The 14,304-nt window shown below is 55.5% G+C and overlaps 1 protein-coding gene and 1 long non-coding RNA gene across 2 annotated transcripts; one reads left to right on the top strand and one right to left on the bottom strand.

The window, feature by feature from the left end:
* Positions 1–846: 846 nt before the first annotated feature.
* GSK3A (glycogen synthase kinase 3 alpha) lies at positions 847–9,995 on the bottom strand. Its single transcript, XM_047710315.1, has 11 exons — positions 9,578–9,995; positions 7,498–7,685; positions 6,406–6,489; positions 6,139–6,249; positions 4,473–4,603; positions 4,274–4,380; positions 3,221–3,318; positions 3,047–3,142; positions 2,499–2,685; positions 2,095–2,187; positions 847–1,536 (listed from the first exon to the last, which is right to left on the bottom strand). The coding sequence occupies exons 1-11, from the start codon at positions 9,858–9,860 to the stop codon at positions 1,463–1,465; spliced, it is 1,452 nt and encodes a 483-aa protein (XP_047566271.1). The 5' UTR covers positions 9,861–9,995; the 3' UTR covers positions 847–1,462.
* Positions 9,996–10,104: 109 nt separating this feature from the next.
* Positions 10,105–11,733, top strand: LOC125088818 (uncharacterized). The gene is made up of 2 exons (XR_007123793.1): positions 10,105–11,310; positions 11,542–11,733. It is a non-coding gene; the product is annotated as an uncharacterized LOC125088818 (long non-coding RNA).
* The last annotated feature ends 2,571 nt before the right edge of the window (positions 11,734–14,304 follow it).

Here is a 14,304-nt window from a genome sequence, read left to right as displayed (position 1 = left end):
AGAGTCTCGAGTTCAAGCCACCCCACCCCCCAAAGGACACAGTTTACTTAAAGCAACAAACTCCTTCTTGTTCGCAATCCAAGTCCAGTGGAGGACATACCAGTTGCTCCTCCCTAGGACCCCCCTTCACTTGTGGGGCCTCCTGCCCTCACATACCCCATTGGCACCACTTGGAGGAGCTGCCATTGCCTTCTGCCCGTAGCCCCGTCTGGCCCATCATGCTTTTGAAGCAAGTGGAAGCAGCCAGGTTCTCTGCACCAACCTTCCCAGGCTTGTCACTTCCAGCATCCCCAGATGGGAGCCAGGTGTGTGCCCTGTTTGAAAGCTAGGAGAGCTGTTAGCGTTTAGGGACCGTACCTCTGCCCCTGTCCGTGCCTACTAAGAGTCTACATCCAGGCTGTTTTGGCCTGAGTGGCCACGCATCCGGTGTCCTGCAAAGCAGCAGATAGTCCGGGCTATGGGACACAGAGCCATCTATCAAATCTGAACTCTCCCCACCTCTACCCTGTGGCCTTGACCCTGGATCCCCAGTTCTCTCAGCTATCACCTGGGGAGGACAGTGCCTGCCTCCTGAGGCAGAAGAGGATGATGGCAGGGTCCATGAGGCTGGCTTCCCCAAGGGCTCTGCAGTAGGTGAGCCAGACTGGTCATCCCCACACGTGTGAAGGAGAGCTGAGGCCAGGGGAGGCAGGGCTCGTGAGCCCAGGCTGGGACTCGGGACTCAGGCCTCCGGCAGCCCAGCCTGACTTCAGTCTCCACAGTTCCCCTGCCTGAGAGGTCCTGTCCCAGCACAGCTCCTCAGGCACCTCCCTCACCTCTGTGGAAACAAGGTAGCCAGACAGGAAGCAGGTTTTCATGCCAATAATTTATTGAACGGAGGTCTGTACACAGGCAAACCTTACTGTGGAAACTAAGACATCAGGAGCTCCCCAACCCCCACCCCCTCAGCCCTCCAGGGTGGGGAGAGGAGGGAGGAGACCTTAGGGGCAGAGGACAGGAAGGGGAACACAGCTGTAGAAGGGGGACGGGCCAGGTTGGACGGTGTGAATCGACGTTTTCTTTAAGAAAAAAATTATAACAATCTATTTACACCCGGGGGGACCAGGGAAGGGAAGAGGAATAGACGGGCTGGTCTGGTTCTATTTACAAGGGACACAGGAGGGGAGGAGGGATTGGAGGAGTGTAGGCCTGGGAGGAGGGGAGGGGCCAAGGGGGTAGGAGGTCCTCATGCCTCCAACCCCCAGTCCTTCCTTCTCTTCCCTCCCCACAACCAGTTAAAATCCTCTTAAAAAGCCCACCACAGGGTGAGGCTGGTGAGGGAGGGACTGGAGGCAGGGACAGGGACTCATTTACCTCTGCCCTCTAGTCTATGGGCCCAGCCAGGTCAGGAGCTTGATGGGCTATGGCCCCCCTTCCCAGCCCCACTGGGGGCTCCCCGATGGAAGGGTAGTTGGTGGGGCCCTCAGGAAGAGTTAGTGAGAGGAGCTGTGGCGTCGGGTGTCTGCCAGTCCGAGCCGGTCTGAGCCTCACTTAAAGCTGAGGGGGAGGAAAAAGACAGTTACCCTTGGCCTCTCAAACCTCCCACCCAAGAGCAGGACCCTGGTGGGAGAAGCTACATCAGAAACGGACACTGCTGCTTTAGGTCCAGCTCCACATATTCAAATGCCCAAGGGCCAGGCTGGTCACTGAATGACTCACCAGAGAGCTGGGCCTCACGGAAAAGAGGGCACTTAGAACTTGGCCCCAACTCACAGCACTGCCCTGAGGAAAGACAGGCCCACTGCTGCCCAGTTGGATTTTCTTTCCCAAGAGACACAGGAAATCTAAGTTTGTACATGCAATGGCCTCAATTTTTAAGTGTGGGCAACAAATTTAACTTCTTGTTTGTGCAAGCCAAGCATACATCTTTGGTTTTCCAGTTAGCACTTCAACACAAATACAGGCAATCCGGCCCCATAAAGGTGGCTGTCTGCACATGTGCTCTCAAACGTCAACAATTCCCATACCCATGCAGGGAACTCGGGGGCTGTGGCAACACGCCAGCCTCCCAGGCTGAGGATGGCCTTCATCTGCAACAGAGGGCCTCCGACTTACCTTGTGAGGATGGAGTGAGGGTGGCAGTGCCCGCTGGGGACCTCAAGTGAGGAGGGATGAGAATGGCGTTGAGAGATGGTTGGATGGAGAGTTCTAGAAACAGGAATGGACATGCCCAGTCAGGTCGCAGGGTGTTGGGAGACCAGGTCGAGGTTGAAAAGGGCCACCCCAGGTAGGGACCCAGCTCTTGGCAAGGACAACTGGCATGTGTAACCACTGAACACTTTCAGTGACCAACTGGAAGGGGCCCAGCACAGTTGAAGCCACTTCAGGTCTCCTGTATTGGGGGCATCTCCCAAGCCCCCCCCCAACCCCAGCATCCCACTCCTATCTTTAACACCAAGCCCTCTTCCACAACTTTTGCCTGCCCTTCTGGCTCCCCGCATCCCAAGCTGTGCCCTCACCTCCAGGACTAAAGTTGAAGAGGGGGGGAAGCGGGCGGTTGTTGGGGAGCTGGGTTCCGTGACATCGCAGTTCATCAAAGAAGCTGTGGGCGCAGGCTTCCAGAGGGGAGAGCCTTGAGGACGGTGTGTACTCCAGCAGGCTAGAGCAGAGTGCAATGGCCTCCGGCGGCGTTCGAGATTTGAACACCTTAAGGGGAGGGGACGGTGGTCAGGAGGGTGAGCCACCCAGGCCCTGTGGACTCCTGCACCCCCACTTTCCAAACAAGGCACAGCTACTGAGGGAAAGCCACATTCCTTCGGGTGAGCAGCTCACATGGATCCCGTCATTGGACAGGCCCTGCAGAGAGCCTGTTTCACCAACAGAGAAATGGCACTCTCAAACTCACCGTGGACCCTCAACTTCCGGAGGATGGAAGATGCCGTGAACTTTGAAATCTGATGAGTTACGGACCCACTCCCAAGCCCTGACTCTATAGCCAGGTCCCCAGACCAGCTGGCCTCCAAAGGGGACCTCGGCCATGCTGCCTGAGCCCCCAGCCCTGCCCCACCTTTGTCCAGGGATGAGCTTTAATCTGGGGAAACTTGAACTCCGTGTAGTTGGGGTTCATCTCTCGGATCTGTTCCCGGGTTGGTGTTCCCAGCACCTGGAGAGGGAGGGAGGACTCTGAGCCAAAGCCCCTATCCCTCAACCCCAATCCCTCCCCACCCCACTGCACTCTCACCTTGATGATCTCCACCAGCTGGTCTACCCCACTGTCCCCAGGGAAAATTGGCTGGCCCAGGAGGAGCTCGGCCAGAACGCAGCCAGCTGACCACACATCTGGAGGGGAATGCAGAGAGGGTCAGGGCTGCCCACCCATCTCCTCACAAAGGCTTCTCTCCCCCACAGTCATCCTGAGGGTGCCAGGAGGGAGCCCCATTTTCTCGGCCCCAAGATGAAGCGCCCTGCTCAAGGTCCTACACAGTTTAGGGACATGGGAGCTTGCTGCTGAACCTCCAGGTCCACTTGGCCACGCCACACTCTGCGACCTGCGCTTGCCGCCTTCATTGCCTCTCTCCCCACAGGAACCCCAGTTAGCCCCTGCTCTGCCTCTAGCCTCTGGGCAGCCCAACGTACCTAGAACAGGCTTCTGTGTTCTTGGGGCCTCGAGAAGCTCAAGTCCTAGGCCTAGGCTCTATCCTGCCCGAGGGAACAGCTACAGGCAGGCAGTCTTGCCCCGCTCCCTGGTATGTACCTTGGCCCCCAAGGCACAAGTTCACCCCTAAGGACCACACAGTTTCTTCACATTGCTGAGGGATGTTCTCTCCCAACCCTTTCACCCCCTCCTTGAGCCTGGAAAGGTAGCACTGTCATCCCCACCAATGGGGAAGGTCCCAGAGGCCCCCGGTGGGCAAGTCACACCCTCCAGTTGATAAGCCTGGCCTCCAAGGTCACAGGCAGCTCCTCCCCCACCAGCCCCTCCCCGCCCAGGCCAAGAAGGGAAGGCTGACTGAGAGGTTCCAGAGCCGGAGTGGACTCTGGAGTCAGGTCAGCTTTCAAAGCCCAGCCCTGCCCAGCCGTGCCCAACCCCAGCAGTTCGAATGCAGGCAGGTGGCCTCCCTACTCTCAGCCTCAGACTGCTCATCTGTGCAACGAGCAGACGCCAACACTGCCCTCCAAAGTTTGTGAGGACTGGATAAAAGAACACAGGTTAAGTTTGTATCACAGAGGGCAGCACACAGCCCACAGAAAGAAGGCAAGCCGCTCCCTGCTCCCCCAACCCCGCAAAGCTGACCAATGGAAGAGGTGTAATCAGTGGCTCCGAAGATCAGCTCCGGGGCCCGGTAGTAGCGAGAGCAGATGTAGGAGACGTTGGGCTCCCCCCGCACCAACTGCTTTGCACTGTGGGAAGAGAGGACCAGGAGTAAACAGAAGGTGAGGGTTGGCATCCCATCGCCCCTTCGGCCACTCAGAGCACCCCAGGTCAGGCCCACCTGCCAAAATCGCAGAGCTTGAGGACAGCAGTGTCGGGGTCCACCAGCAGGTTCTGGGGCTTGATGTCACGGTGACACACCCCCTGGGAGTGGATGTAGGCCAAGCTCCGGAAGAGCTGGTACATGTACACCTGGTGGGGGGAGGGGACAGGGCAGCTGCAGCTGGGCCACACACACACAAACACACATCCCGCCCCACACATGCTACCCCGGGTCTTCAAGCTTTAGTATGAATCACTTGGAGGACTTGTTTAAATAGGGACCCCTGAGTCCCACTCCCAGAGTGTCTGATTCTGAAAGCTCAGGGTGGGGCATTTGCGACAGGCCCTCCCAGGCTGCTGCCGCTGCCACTTTGAGAATACCGCCTCAGCCGCACACCTCAGAAGCCTGACAAAGAGTCACAGAGGTCGGGAAGGCCTTGTGGGAGCCAGTCGCTCAGCTCCAAAACCACTGGCTATAGGAAGGGCTCAGCTTCCTCCGCCTGCCAGTCAAACCACCCACAGGCTAGCCTCTCTCCAGCTGGATTTTCCTGCCACTCTGCCTCCCACTGATTAGAACGTAAGTGCCAAGAGAGCAGGGATCTTGGGGTGTTCATCACCGCCTCGTCTCCCAGGGCCTAGACCAGTGCCTGGCATGGAGTAACTGCACAGGCCAGCTTCCTGGGCCCCCCTCCTCCTGTTCCCGCTGCCCTTGGCTAGAGATGCCGGCTCTTCACCCTGCCCCTCACAGGCTCCCAGAAGCCTTCCTTGATCCTTCTTACCCCCAAAGCAGGCAGGCCTGGGGGCCTGTTTCCAGAATTCCCTGTGCTCCTTCTTTATGGTAGTTGCTAGTCATTTACAGTTCTTTGTGACAACAGCTGTCCACTCGGGCTAAACTGAGAGCTCTTCCAGAGCAAAGCCTGGGTCTCTGTCAACTGGCCTTCTAGAATTGCTCACTGCTGGATCCAGCACACAGGCAGCTACAGCACAGACTCACCAAACCAGAGGGCTCCCCTCCCGGGAGGCACGGTCTCCCAACAGCACAACCAGTAGGGCTCTGTGGCCCATATGGGGTCAGGGTTCTTAAAGCCGGCAGGAGGAACAACCTTCATCAAACTTGAACCCACCCGCCTCCTCCCTGTGCAGAAGGCTGCTGCAGCCGCTGCTCTCCACATCAGCCCTCACTGATTCACTCATCCATTCATTCAAACACCTGCTGAGGGATTGATTGTAACACCCAGGACCCAGCACCAGGCCCTGGGAAATGAGCCTGCACAATGATGAAGACGCAGGCTTTCCTCCAGCCCTGCCTCCTTCTCACACCCCCTCTGCCAAGGGTCCAAAGGCCAGGACTTGACCTCAGTGTCTCTCCCTTGGCACTGTCAGGCTCTGCGCTAACTCCACCAACACCACTGGTGCCCCTGGGCTCCCAGCGGGGACCCAACCAGGTACCCTGCAGTCTCGCCAGACCCCAGTCAGCCTGCCTCCCTGATGTGGTCAGGCCCCAGCGGGGCCTGCCCCGCCTTGGGCAAGCTCTGTCTATGACAGTTATGGAGACAAGGGCAGGGAACTCAAGAGCTCCAGAAAGCATCATCAATTTGGAGGAGGAGGGAAGCTACAGAAGACAGGAGGATCCAGGGCCCTTGGCTCTGTAAGCCCCGGTCCCAAAAGCCTGCCTGCCTGCCCACCTTGACGTAGATGATAGGGATGGTCAACTTGGCCTTGGTGAAATGGCGGGCCACCCGGTACACCGTCTCGGGCACGTATTCCAGCACCAGATTTAGATAAAGCTCGTCTTTCTGCAGAGAGCAAAGGAGAGGTGTGAGGCACTGCGAGGAACGGGCGGGGAAGGGGGAGGGAAGGCTCGTGGGGGATAACGGGGGAAGGACTGGCAGTCGCAGGAAAGGCAGGCAGGAGCAGGGGTGGAGGACGCCCCCGCACAGCCAAGGTCTCACCTTCTCCCCACTGGAGTAGAAGAAGTATCTCAGCCTCACGATATTGCAGTGGTCCAGCTTACGCATAATCTGCAGCTCTCGGTTCTTGGGGGCAAAGGGAAGTGCCTCAGACAACAGCCGACTCTCCCTGCCTCCCCACCTCTGGCACCCCTCGCCACAGCCCCGCTCCTCCACCCCTGCCAACAGAGCCAGGCACCGACTCCTTGCATCCCAGCTCCAGGGCCCCTCAGGGGCACCCCCTAATTCCTCACCCCATCCCATTCTCCCCACACACAGGCTGGAGGCCTATGGGCTAAACCCAACCTACAGGTGAGTTTTTTTCAGCCCACCATCCAAAAATCTCCAATTTATGGCTGACCTTTGAAAATCAAATGGCTTCACCTATAAATTCAGTTTTCCAGCTTATCTTGAATAATCAAATGACGTGGCCACACAAGACCCAAGTGACAAAAGATGAGTACGCCCCACGCAATTCACCCCAGTCTCCACTCCTCTCCACTGCTTTCCCTAGAGACATCTGGATCCTTATACCCTGACTTGGATCCTGAGTCCCAGGCTCCAGACTTTCATCTTCCAAAAGGGTCTGGCCTCAGCCTCTTCTCCGAGACAGAGTCTTGGTCTCTTCGCTGTTCTCCGTTCCCCTGAGTTCTGCCCCTGGAACACCTGCCCTCAGATCCCTCTCACTTCCGGGCCTCAACACTAATCAAATTCTCAGCCACACTCTGGAGAAGGGTAACTTAATGCATAAGGTGGGAGGCTTTAGAATCAGACAAGCCAGAGTTTAGTCTTGCCCGCAAGTCAATTCTCTTATCCGACTCTCAGTCTTAATAACACACCAATACCTACCCTCAAAGAATCTTCACGTGAATTAAAGAAGAACTTGCCTACAAAGCAATTCACACCAACCCAGAACCCAATAAACATCAGCTCTGGGCTCTCTCTAAACCCACACTCCCATCTTCCACACAATTCATGCCCTTCTGCTGGCCCATATTCAGATCCCTGTGGAAACCCAAGTTTAGCACTCTCACTAGGGCCCTCTCGCCCATCATGCCTGGTCACACTTCCTTGTCCCCATTTGCCCCAAGCTACCTTGAACCTCTTGTCCTGGAGAACCTTCTTGATGGCCACCAGTTCCCTGGTCTCAGCCAGCCGTGCCTGGTACACGACCCCAAATGAGCCATTGCCAATCACTTTGATGTCTGTGTAAGCCACCTCCTGGGAGCGCTCTGGGCCTTGGCCTAGAGTGGCTACCACTGTGGTCACCTTCCCGCTGTCACCTGGGAAACAAAGGGGATACATGATTCACTGACCTTCCCTTTCTTGCCACTGCCCAATCACAGGGCTGTGGGAGGGAGGGGAAATCACTACAGGATGCTCACTGGGGGCCTCCTTATCCCTTCCTTGTCTTTGAGCAAAGGTGGGTGGTGGACGCTTCTAGGTGCCCTTTCTCCTCTTCCTTTCAGGGAACCCTAAATCCTCCCTCTTCTCAGGTGGGAGGCCATGGACAACTAAACCTCTTGCTCTTCAAGTGTTGATAAACGGTAATTTCTACCTCTAGTAAGCAGTAAATCACTGGTTCCTTTTGGTTTGAGGACACCCTCACACTCCTAGATGTTGACTCTGTCCACTCTGAGCTTACTGCCTGCTGGGGCCCCTCCTGACTGGGGAAAGCCTGACCCAATCTCTTCCACTTACCGGAGCAGTAACCCTGAGGTACTTTTGCTAAAGGAAAGCACTAGCCCTTCTGACAGCCTGGGGATAGTGACATCTAAGTCCTCCTTGGTAGAACTAGTAACTGCCACTGGGTTTTGGTGGCAGAAAGGACCCCTCCAGGCAGGAGTGCTAGTGCCAGGACTCTCACTTTTTGAGGACAGTTAGCCCTTCCCCAAGTATTTCAGGGCTAGAAAAGGTGCTAACCTGACCTCTTCAACTGGTGTTCATCTGTGTCCAGAGCCCTAGAACCCTTCATATATTTGGGTGGTCCCCAACGGAAAAGTCCTAAGTGATGGGAATGGTGAACCTGACCTCTGTTAAGAAGGAGCTATCCAGGCCTCAGTCCTCGGAAGGAAAGTTGCAATTCCTAGTTCCATTCTCTAGACAGCAGCAAACTTTTATGGCATTCTTAGGGAAGAGTGATCCCTTTTCTTTGGGGAACCTTTCATCAGTTCGTTTGAAATCAAATTCGTTTTGAGGGGCCAATGACACCTTCTTTTAGAAGGAGATTATCCTACACAGGTATTCGTCCAGAACCAATGACACCATACCTCAGAATAACGAAACGGGTTTAACCTCAGATCCATAGTCTATGGGGAACTATGATCCTCCTTGACTCTGTTCCATTTTTGTGGAAAAAGACCCACCATGACAAGTTTTTTGTTTTTTTGGTTTGTTTGTTTTTAATAAATTCTACCCCCAACATGGGCCTTGAACTCATGATCCCAAGATCAAGAGCTGTATACTCTACCGACTGGACTGGCAAGGCACCCCAAGCCAAACATTTGGAAAAGTGACTATGGACTTGATCTGCAGGATGCACTGATTCCCAGTTTGTCCTTTTTTGTAAGAAACAGCAACCATTAATTTCTACCATTGGAGAATACAGTTCTACCTGTTACAGATGGGTGATAGTAACAGGTCTTGTGCTTTAAAATCAAAGACTACCTGGGTACCAGGTTTGGGAAGCCTTGACCCTATCTTTCGGAGACAGAGGAAGCGCAAATCCGTTTCTGTGTGATAGTCACTCCAAATCCCCATCTTCTAAGGGGGAGCAAATTCGGATCCCCCCCTTTTGGGGTGATGGTGATCTTATTCTTTTTGGGAACAATAACTCTCTAGCCCCATTTGCAAGCGACGATGACTCCTGATGCTGTTGTCTAATGGATGGCAACATCAGATTCCTGTTTTTGAGGTTCAAGGATCCAAGACCTCGGTACTGGAAGAACAGGAATCTGTGACCCCTGTTTTTTTGAGGATTACTAATTCTAATCCTAAACTCCCAATTGATGGAAACCCCTCAAGTCCCTTTCTCTGGGCGGGGGAGAGCTCAGATCCCATCTTTGGGAAGCACAGTGAACTGAAGCTTCTATCTGGGCATATAGAAGAACCAGATCGACGTCTGAAGGGCTTCAGGAACCCTATCTCCACCCCCACGGACACCGCTAATACTCACGGCCCAGCTTCACTCCAGGCGGCGGGAAGCTAGTGCCCGCACCGGGGCCGCCGCTGCCTCCTCCACCGCTGCCGCTGGGGCCACCCCCGGAGCTCGAGGCCCCCACGCCCCCACCCATTGCTCCGACTGACGCCTTCCCACCGCCGCTGCCGCCCGGGCCGGAGGCCGAGCCCCCGGGGCCGCCACCGCCGCCGCCGCCTCCGCCGCCTGGCTCCGCGAACGAGCTGGTCCGCGCCCGGCCCGAGCCCCCAGGGCCGCCCCCTGAAGGCGCGCCGCCGCTCATGGCGCCGAGCGCAGGCCCAGGCCGCGGGGCTCGGGCTGCCCGGGCTGCCCCCGCCGCCGCCGCTGCCGCCGCCTCCCCCGGGCTCTGGCCTCTTCCAGGCCGCGCCGCTCGGGCTCCGGCTCCGGCCCAGCGCCCGCCGAGGGGCACGCCGGGAGATGCAGTCCGCCTGCCCTACGCGCCGCGGTCGCCGCCCTCTGTCCGCACAGAGAACCGCGTGGCACGCCGGGAAATGGAGTCTGCAGAGGCCGCGGAGTCGACCGCGGGGGATGACGGGTCGCGTTGCACGTCAGGAAATAGAGTCCTGGGCAATAAGTCCCCGGAATGTGTCGACGGCGGACTCTGAAGCACTTTGGGAAGTGGAGTCAGAGTCACACACTCACTCCACTCCAGCAGCTGCGAGCCCTAGTTGTGTTTCAAAAATGTAGTCGCTGCCACTCTCGGTGAGCTTTGTAGACCTGATGCACGCCGGGAAACATAGTCCAGACGCTCATTTAGTCTATTGGCTGTGTATGCCGATCGGAGCTAGGTGCACTGCGGGAAATTGAGTCGGCGCCCGTGCATTCGCCGCTATCGGGCCGCGAGGCGAGTCGGGAAATGGAGTCGTCGCCACGCCCTCACCGCATTGCAGGTGTAACGCGACTTCCAAAGCATGCTGGGAAATGGAGTCCCATGTGCTCCCCAAGCCCCAAGAGGACACTGCAATTACGGAGATAGGCTAAGAAATAGAGTAGGGAGGTACAGCGTTCCTCCGCCCTCCTATGCTAGGCCGCAGTCCCTGCCGGGAAATGTAGTCAACACCAAGGCTTCAGAGTAGTTGCTACAGTGAGCCTTTGTGTCTTCTGGGAAATGGAGTTCAAGGCAGCCTCTCCATTTGACGGGGAGGAAATCTACCAGGAGCCCGGAGCATGTTGGGTAATAGTCCAGCCCGCACCCTGACCCTTTCTTTCTGAGACGAGGATGCAGAGGCTTGCTGGGAAGTGAAGTTCAATCGGTACTTTTGGGAAAGCGTTTAGCCAAAGGTGAAAGACATCAATCCCTTGGGGGAGACTGCAGAGTGTTCAACGCTTCCTTCCCCTCCCCAGGTCCCAAGAAAGAGCTAAAATTGATCAGGAGCCGCAAGAAAATGGTGTCCAAACATTCCAAGTTCCAAGTTTCCAAAATCAGGAAGGAAATGTCTCCCACAAACAATATGGGGAACAAAGTTCCCGGTGGTCTCACAGAACAATAGTCTTCAAATACATTCTAGCTTTTTCTGCCAACCTGGGCTGCACCAAGAGGCTGAGACGAGTATTAAAAAGGTGAAGACAGAATTTCCCCTTTCAGTCTTTTGCGTCCTCCGCTTCCTAAGTTTACAGGATCCAGGAGGGCCCAAAACAAGGAAGCCGGCTGTTGAGAGTAGCCTCGGGTTTTGTGCACGGACTAGGTCGCCCTATTTATCGATGAATACCGGGTAAGACACTATCCCCAAAGGACGCTGGGAAACGGAGTGTGTGTGTGTGTGTGTGTGTGTCTCTCTCTCTCTCTCTCTCTCTCTCTCTCTCTCTGTCTCCCGGAAATACTTGGAACTAGAATGAAATCATCTTCAGCCCCTCCCACCTTGTAGAATAATGGGAAATGGAGTCTCTAGACTTAATTTTAATCTGAATCTCTGTTCATACTAACTGTCCTACCCTTTCTGAAGCCTGAAGAAAGTCTCGTCCACTGGGTCTGACTGCAATTCCCAGCGGACCCACAAGATACCCTCCCCCGCCCCCGCTGGGGCCTGCTGACAGTCTCGCCTAGAAGGCGAAAGCTTTCTCGCACTACAATAACCAAAAGGCAAAGCGCGGACATACTTCCGCTCCCTTTTCAATGAACGCGGGTGCATTAGGAACAGTCGAGAGCGGGTGTTTCGGGGAGTTGTAGTTTTTCAGCCAATGGTGGTTGCTGCCCTCTGACGGCAGCTCAGAGATGAAAAGCAAAAATCTGAGTCAATCCTCAAGACTGGGAAATCATACACCGGACCAACAAGGCCCAAAAGGACAGCAGAGCGGGGGGCGGGATGGGGCGGTTACTTAACGGACAAAACTCACGGGACGCGCGCAGTGTACGGCTCGTGGGCAACCGCCACGAGGGGACTGGGGTCCGTGGGAGTCTGAGGGCGACCGCCTGAGGGAATCTTACCAGAATGTTTGCAAGGGTGAGAACGTTTGTTGAGGGGTGCTAGGGCAGATTGTAAACTATGAGGGGCCTGTGGGGGTCTGGAGGTTTTCAGGGGAGTCCGTGGAGAGGTCAAGGGATCTTACTGGGGACCAGTGGAGAAGTCACAGAGGATTTGGAGCGTTTTTAAAAGGTCTGTGGGATCTCTGAGGGACCCAAAGGGGTGAGCAATGTTTAAGAACCATCAGGAAGGAGCTTCAGGGGACTGGGGGGCTGGAGGAGGGCAATGCTGGGGTTATAGGCATGAAGAGAGTCTCTGAAAGTTTGAATTAATTGATGAAGTGTTGTGAGCTCTATAAAGGGCTCCCTATTTGGAATCCACGATCCTGGGGTGTAGAAGGGAGCAAGGGTGTGGTCTTGCAGAAACTGAATAGGCTTAGGTGAGTCATTAAAGATTGGAGGACAGGGTGCCTGGGTGGCTCAGTGGGTTAAGTCGCTGCCTTCGGCTCAGGTCATGATCTCAGGGTCCTGGGATTGAGGCCGGCATCGGGGTCTCTGCTCAGCAGGGAGCCTGCTTCTCTCTCTCTCTCTCTCTCTCTCTCTCTGCCTGCCTCTCTGTCTACTTGTGATCTCTCTCTGTCAAATAAATAAAATAAAATCTTTAAAAAAAAAAAAAAGATTGGAGGACAAGCTGGAGTTTTCAAGACGGGATGCCACCTGTGACATTGCACTGGATCAGAATGGGGCAACAAGCCTGGCTCTGCTCTGGTCTGACCTGGAAAGCAGTTCTGGAGCTGAGCAGTTTTTAATCCATACTAGACCTGGTTGGAGGTGCTCTGAAGGCACCGGAATCAGGCTAAGACTACTAGTCCGGGTCCTCCCTCCTCCCCCCAGTGATAACATCCCCCTTTCTCCATCACACCACCACCACCAAATCCGTTGCATCTCTGTTGCCAGGAGACATGCTTCATCCCAACTTCCAGAAATAGCCCAGTGGCCCCCACCCCAGGGAGTGACTTACATCACCCAGGAGAGGGAGCAGTTGCCCACAGGCTGCCAAGGGAGCCTCGGTTTCCTGCCAGTACCCCAGCCCTGGATCCTCTTTACTGCCAATCGACATCATCTGGGACCACCCACCCTGGGCTGGCAGGAAATGAAGGTGAAGCCTGAGTAGATAGGAGCTGCCAGTTCCTTCTCCCTCAGAACTGTGCAGGGTGGAGTTTCTCTGTGAAGCCAGTCCAACAGGCCTGAGTCCTCAATTCCCACTCCATTTCTTAGCTGTGTGGCCTTAGGGAAACTCCTTCCCCTCTCTGAACCTCCTGCACCTCAACTATACTTGAAGGGGTTGGGCTGTTCCTAATGACAGCTTTCAGCTAGAATTCCTCCCGTTTCTTTCATCCCTGAATCAAGCTCTCCAGCTTGAGCTACTGGCTTTATAAGCTCACCTTTCAGAGCCTATGATTTGGAGACCTTGTCTACAGCCAGCCATCCTGGCCTTAGGAGGAAAAGGTGTTGTCAAAAGAACATGCACTTCAGAAACGGACCTCATTTCATGTCCTGCCTGGGCTTAGGGCCTTGAGCAAGTCCTTTAACTGAGCCACCGGCCCCTTCCTTGATGGTTGTGGGAGATATGGCACTGCAGCTGACCTGGCATCAGGTACTGGGTCCCCAGCAAGCCAACCAAGAACAACCAGAATTAAGCCTGTCCCTTCTCAACTTGCTGGTGGACAGTTCCCCTGGTTTGACAGGACCAATAAGGAACCCTGGAAGGCCTACATTTCAAGAGACCCTGCAGGGAGGGCTGTTGCCAAAGTCCCAGGTCACAGGAACACGGACAGGAACACAAAGCAGCAGAAAGGCAACGCAGTTCTGGTGATCCGAAGAGCAGGGGCAATAGCATGGTTCCAAGAACTGGCGGATCCCCACCAGAACAGGGGAGCTATCACAGGGCCAGCAGATGCCTGAGACCTTTACCATCAGGCCCTGGGGGTTATCGTCCCCTTGAGGATCCGATCATTTCCCAGGCCTAGATTGGACCCATTCAGAGGGGGATTAGACCCTTTGGCCATAAAGCCACTGGAGAAGCAGTCTAGGCTCCTGTCTTTCCCAATCAAAGGCTGCAACCTCCTGGTGGTTTTCCCAGCACCCAGGACAAATCACCGCATCCAAAGGTCCAAAGTTTTATTGTTTTGAATACATTCTCCAGCAGCCCCCCAACTTCCCTCCCCCCGACCCTCCATCCCCAATACAGAATAAGGCTTGACCACAGACCCCCACCCCAGGGGCCCCAGCTAGGAGGCAGAGG

This window comes from Lutra lutra, chromosome 17, assembly GCF_902655055.1.
Source record: "Lutra lutra chromosome 17, mLutLut1.2, whole genome shotgun sequence".
NCBI lineage: Eukaryota > Metazoa > Chordata > Mammalia > Carnivora > Mustelidae > Lutra > Lutra lutra.
The sequence above is the reverse complement of the archived record's forward strand: the minus strand, read 5'-3'. Positions and strand labels throughout refer to the sequence as shown.

Excerpts from the sequence above, each read along its gene's own strand:
- GSK3A (XM_047710315.1), bottom strand. The coding sequence starts at position 9,860 with ATGAGCGGCGGCGCGCCTTCAGGGGGCGGCCCTGGGGGCTCGGGCCGG. Across the intron at positions 7,686-9,577 it reads GCCTGGAGTGAAGCTGGGCC|GTGACAGCGGGAAGGTGACC; the intron begins GTGAGTATTAGC and ends TTTGTTTCCCAG. Across the intron at positions 4,604-6,138 it reads TCCCTATCATCTACGTCAAG|GTGTACATGTACCAGCTCTT; the intron begins GTGGGCAGGCAG and ends TCCCCCCACCAG.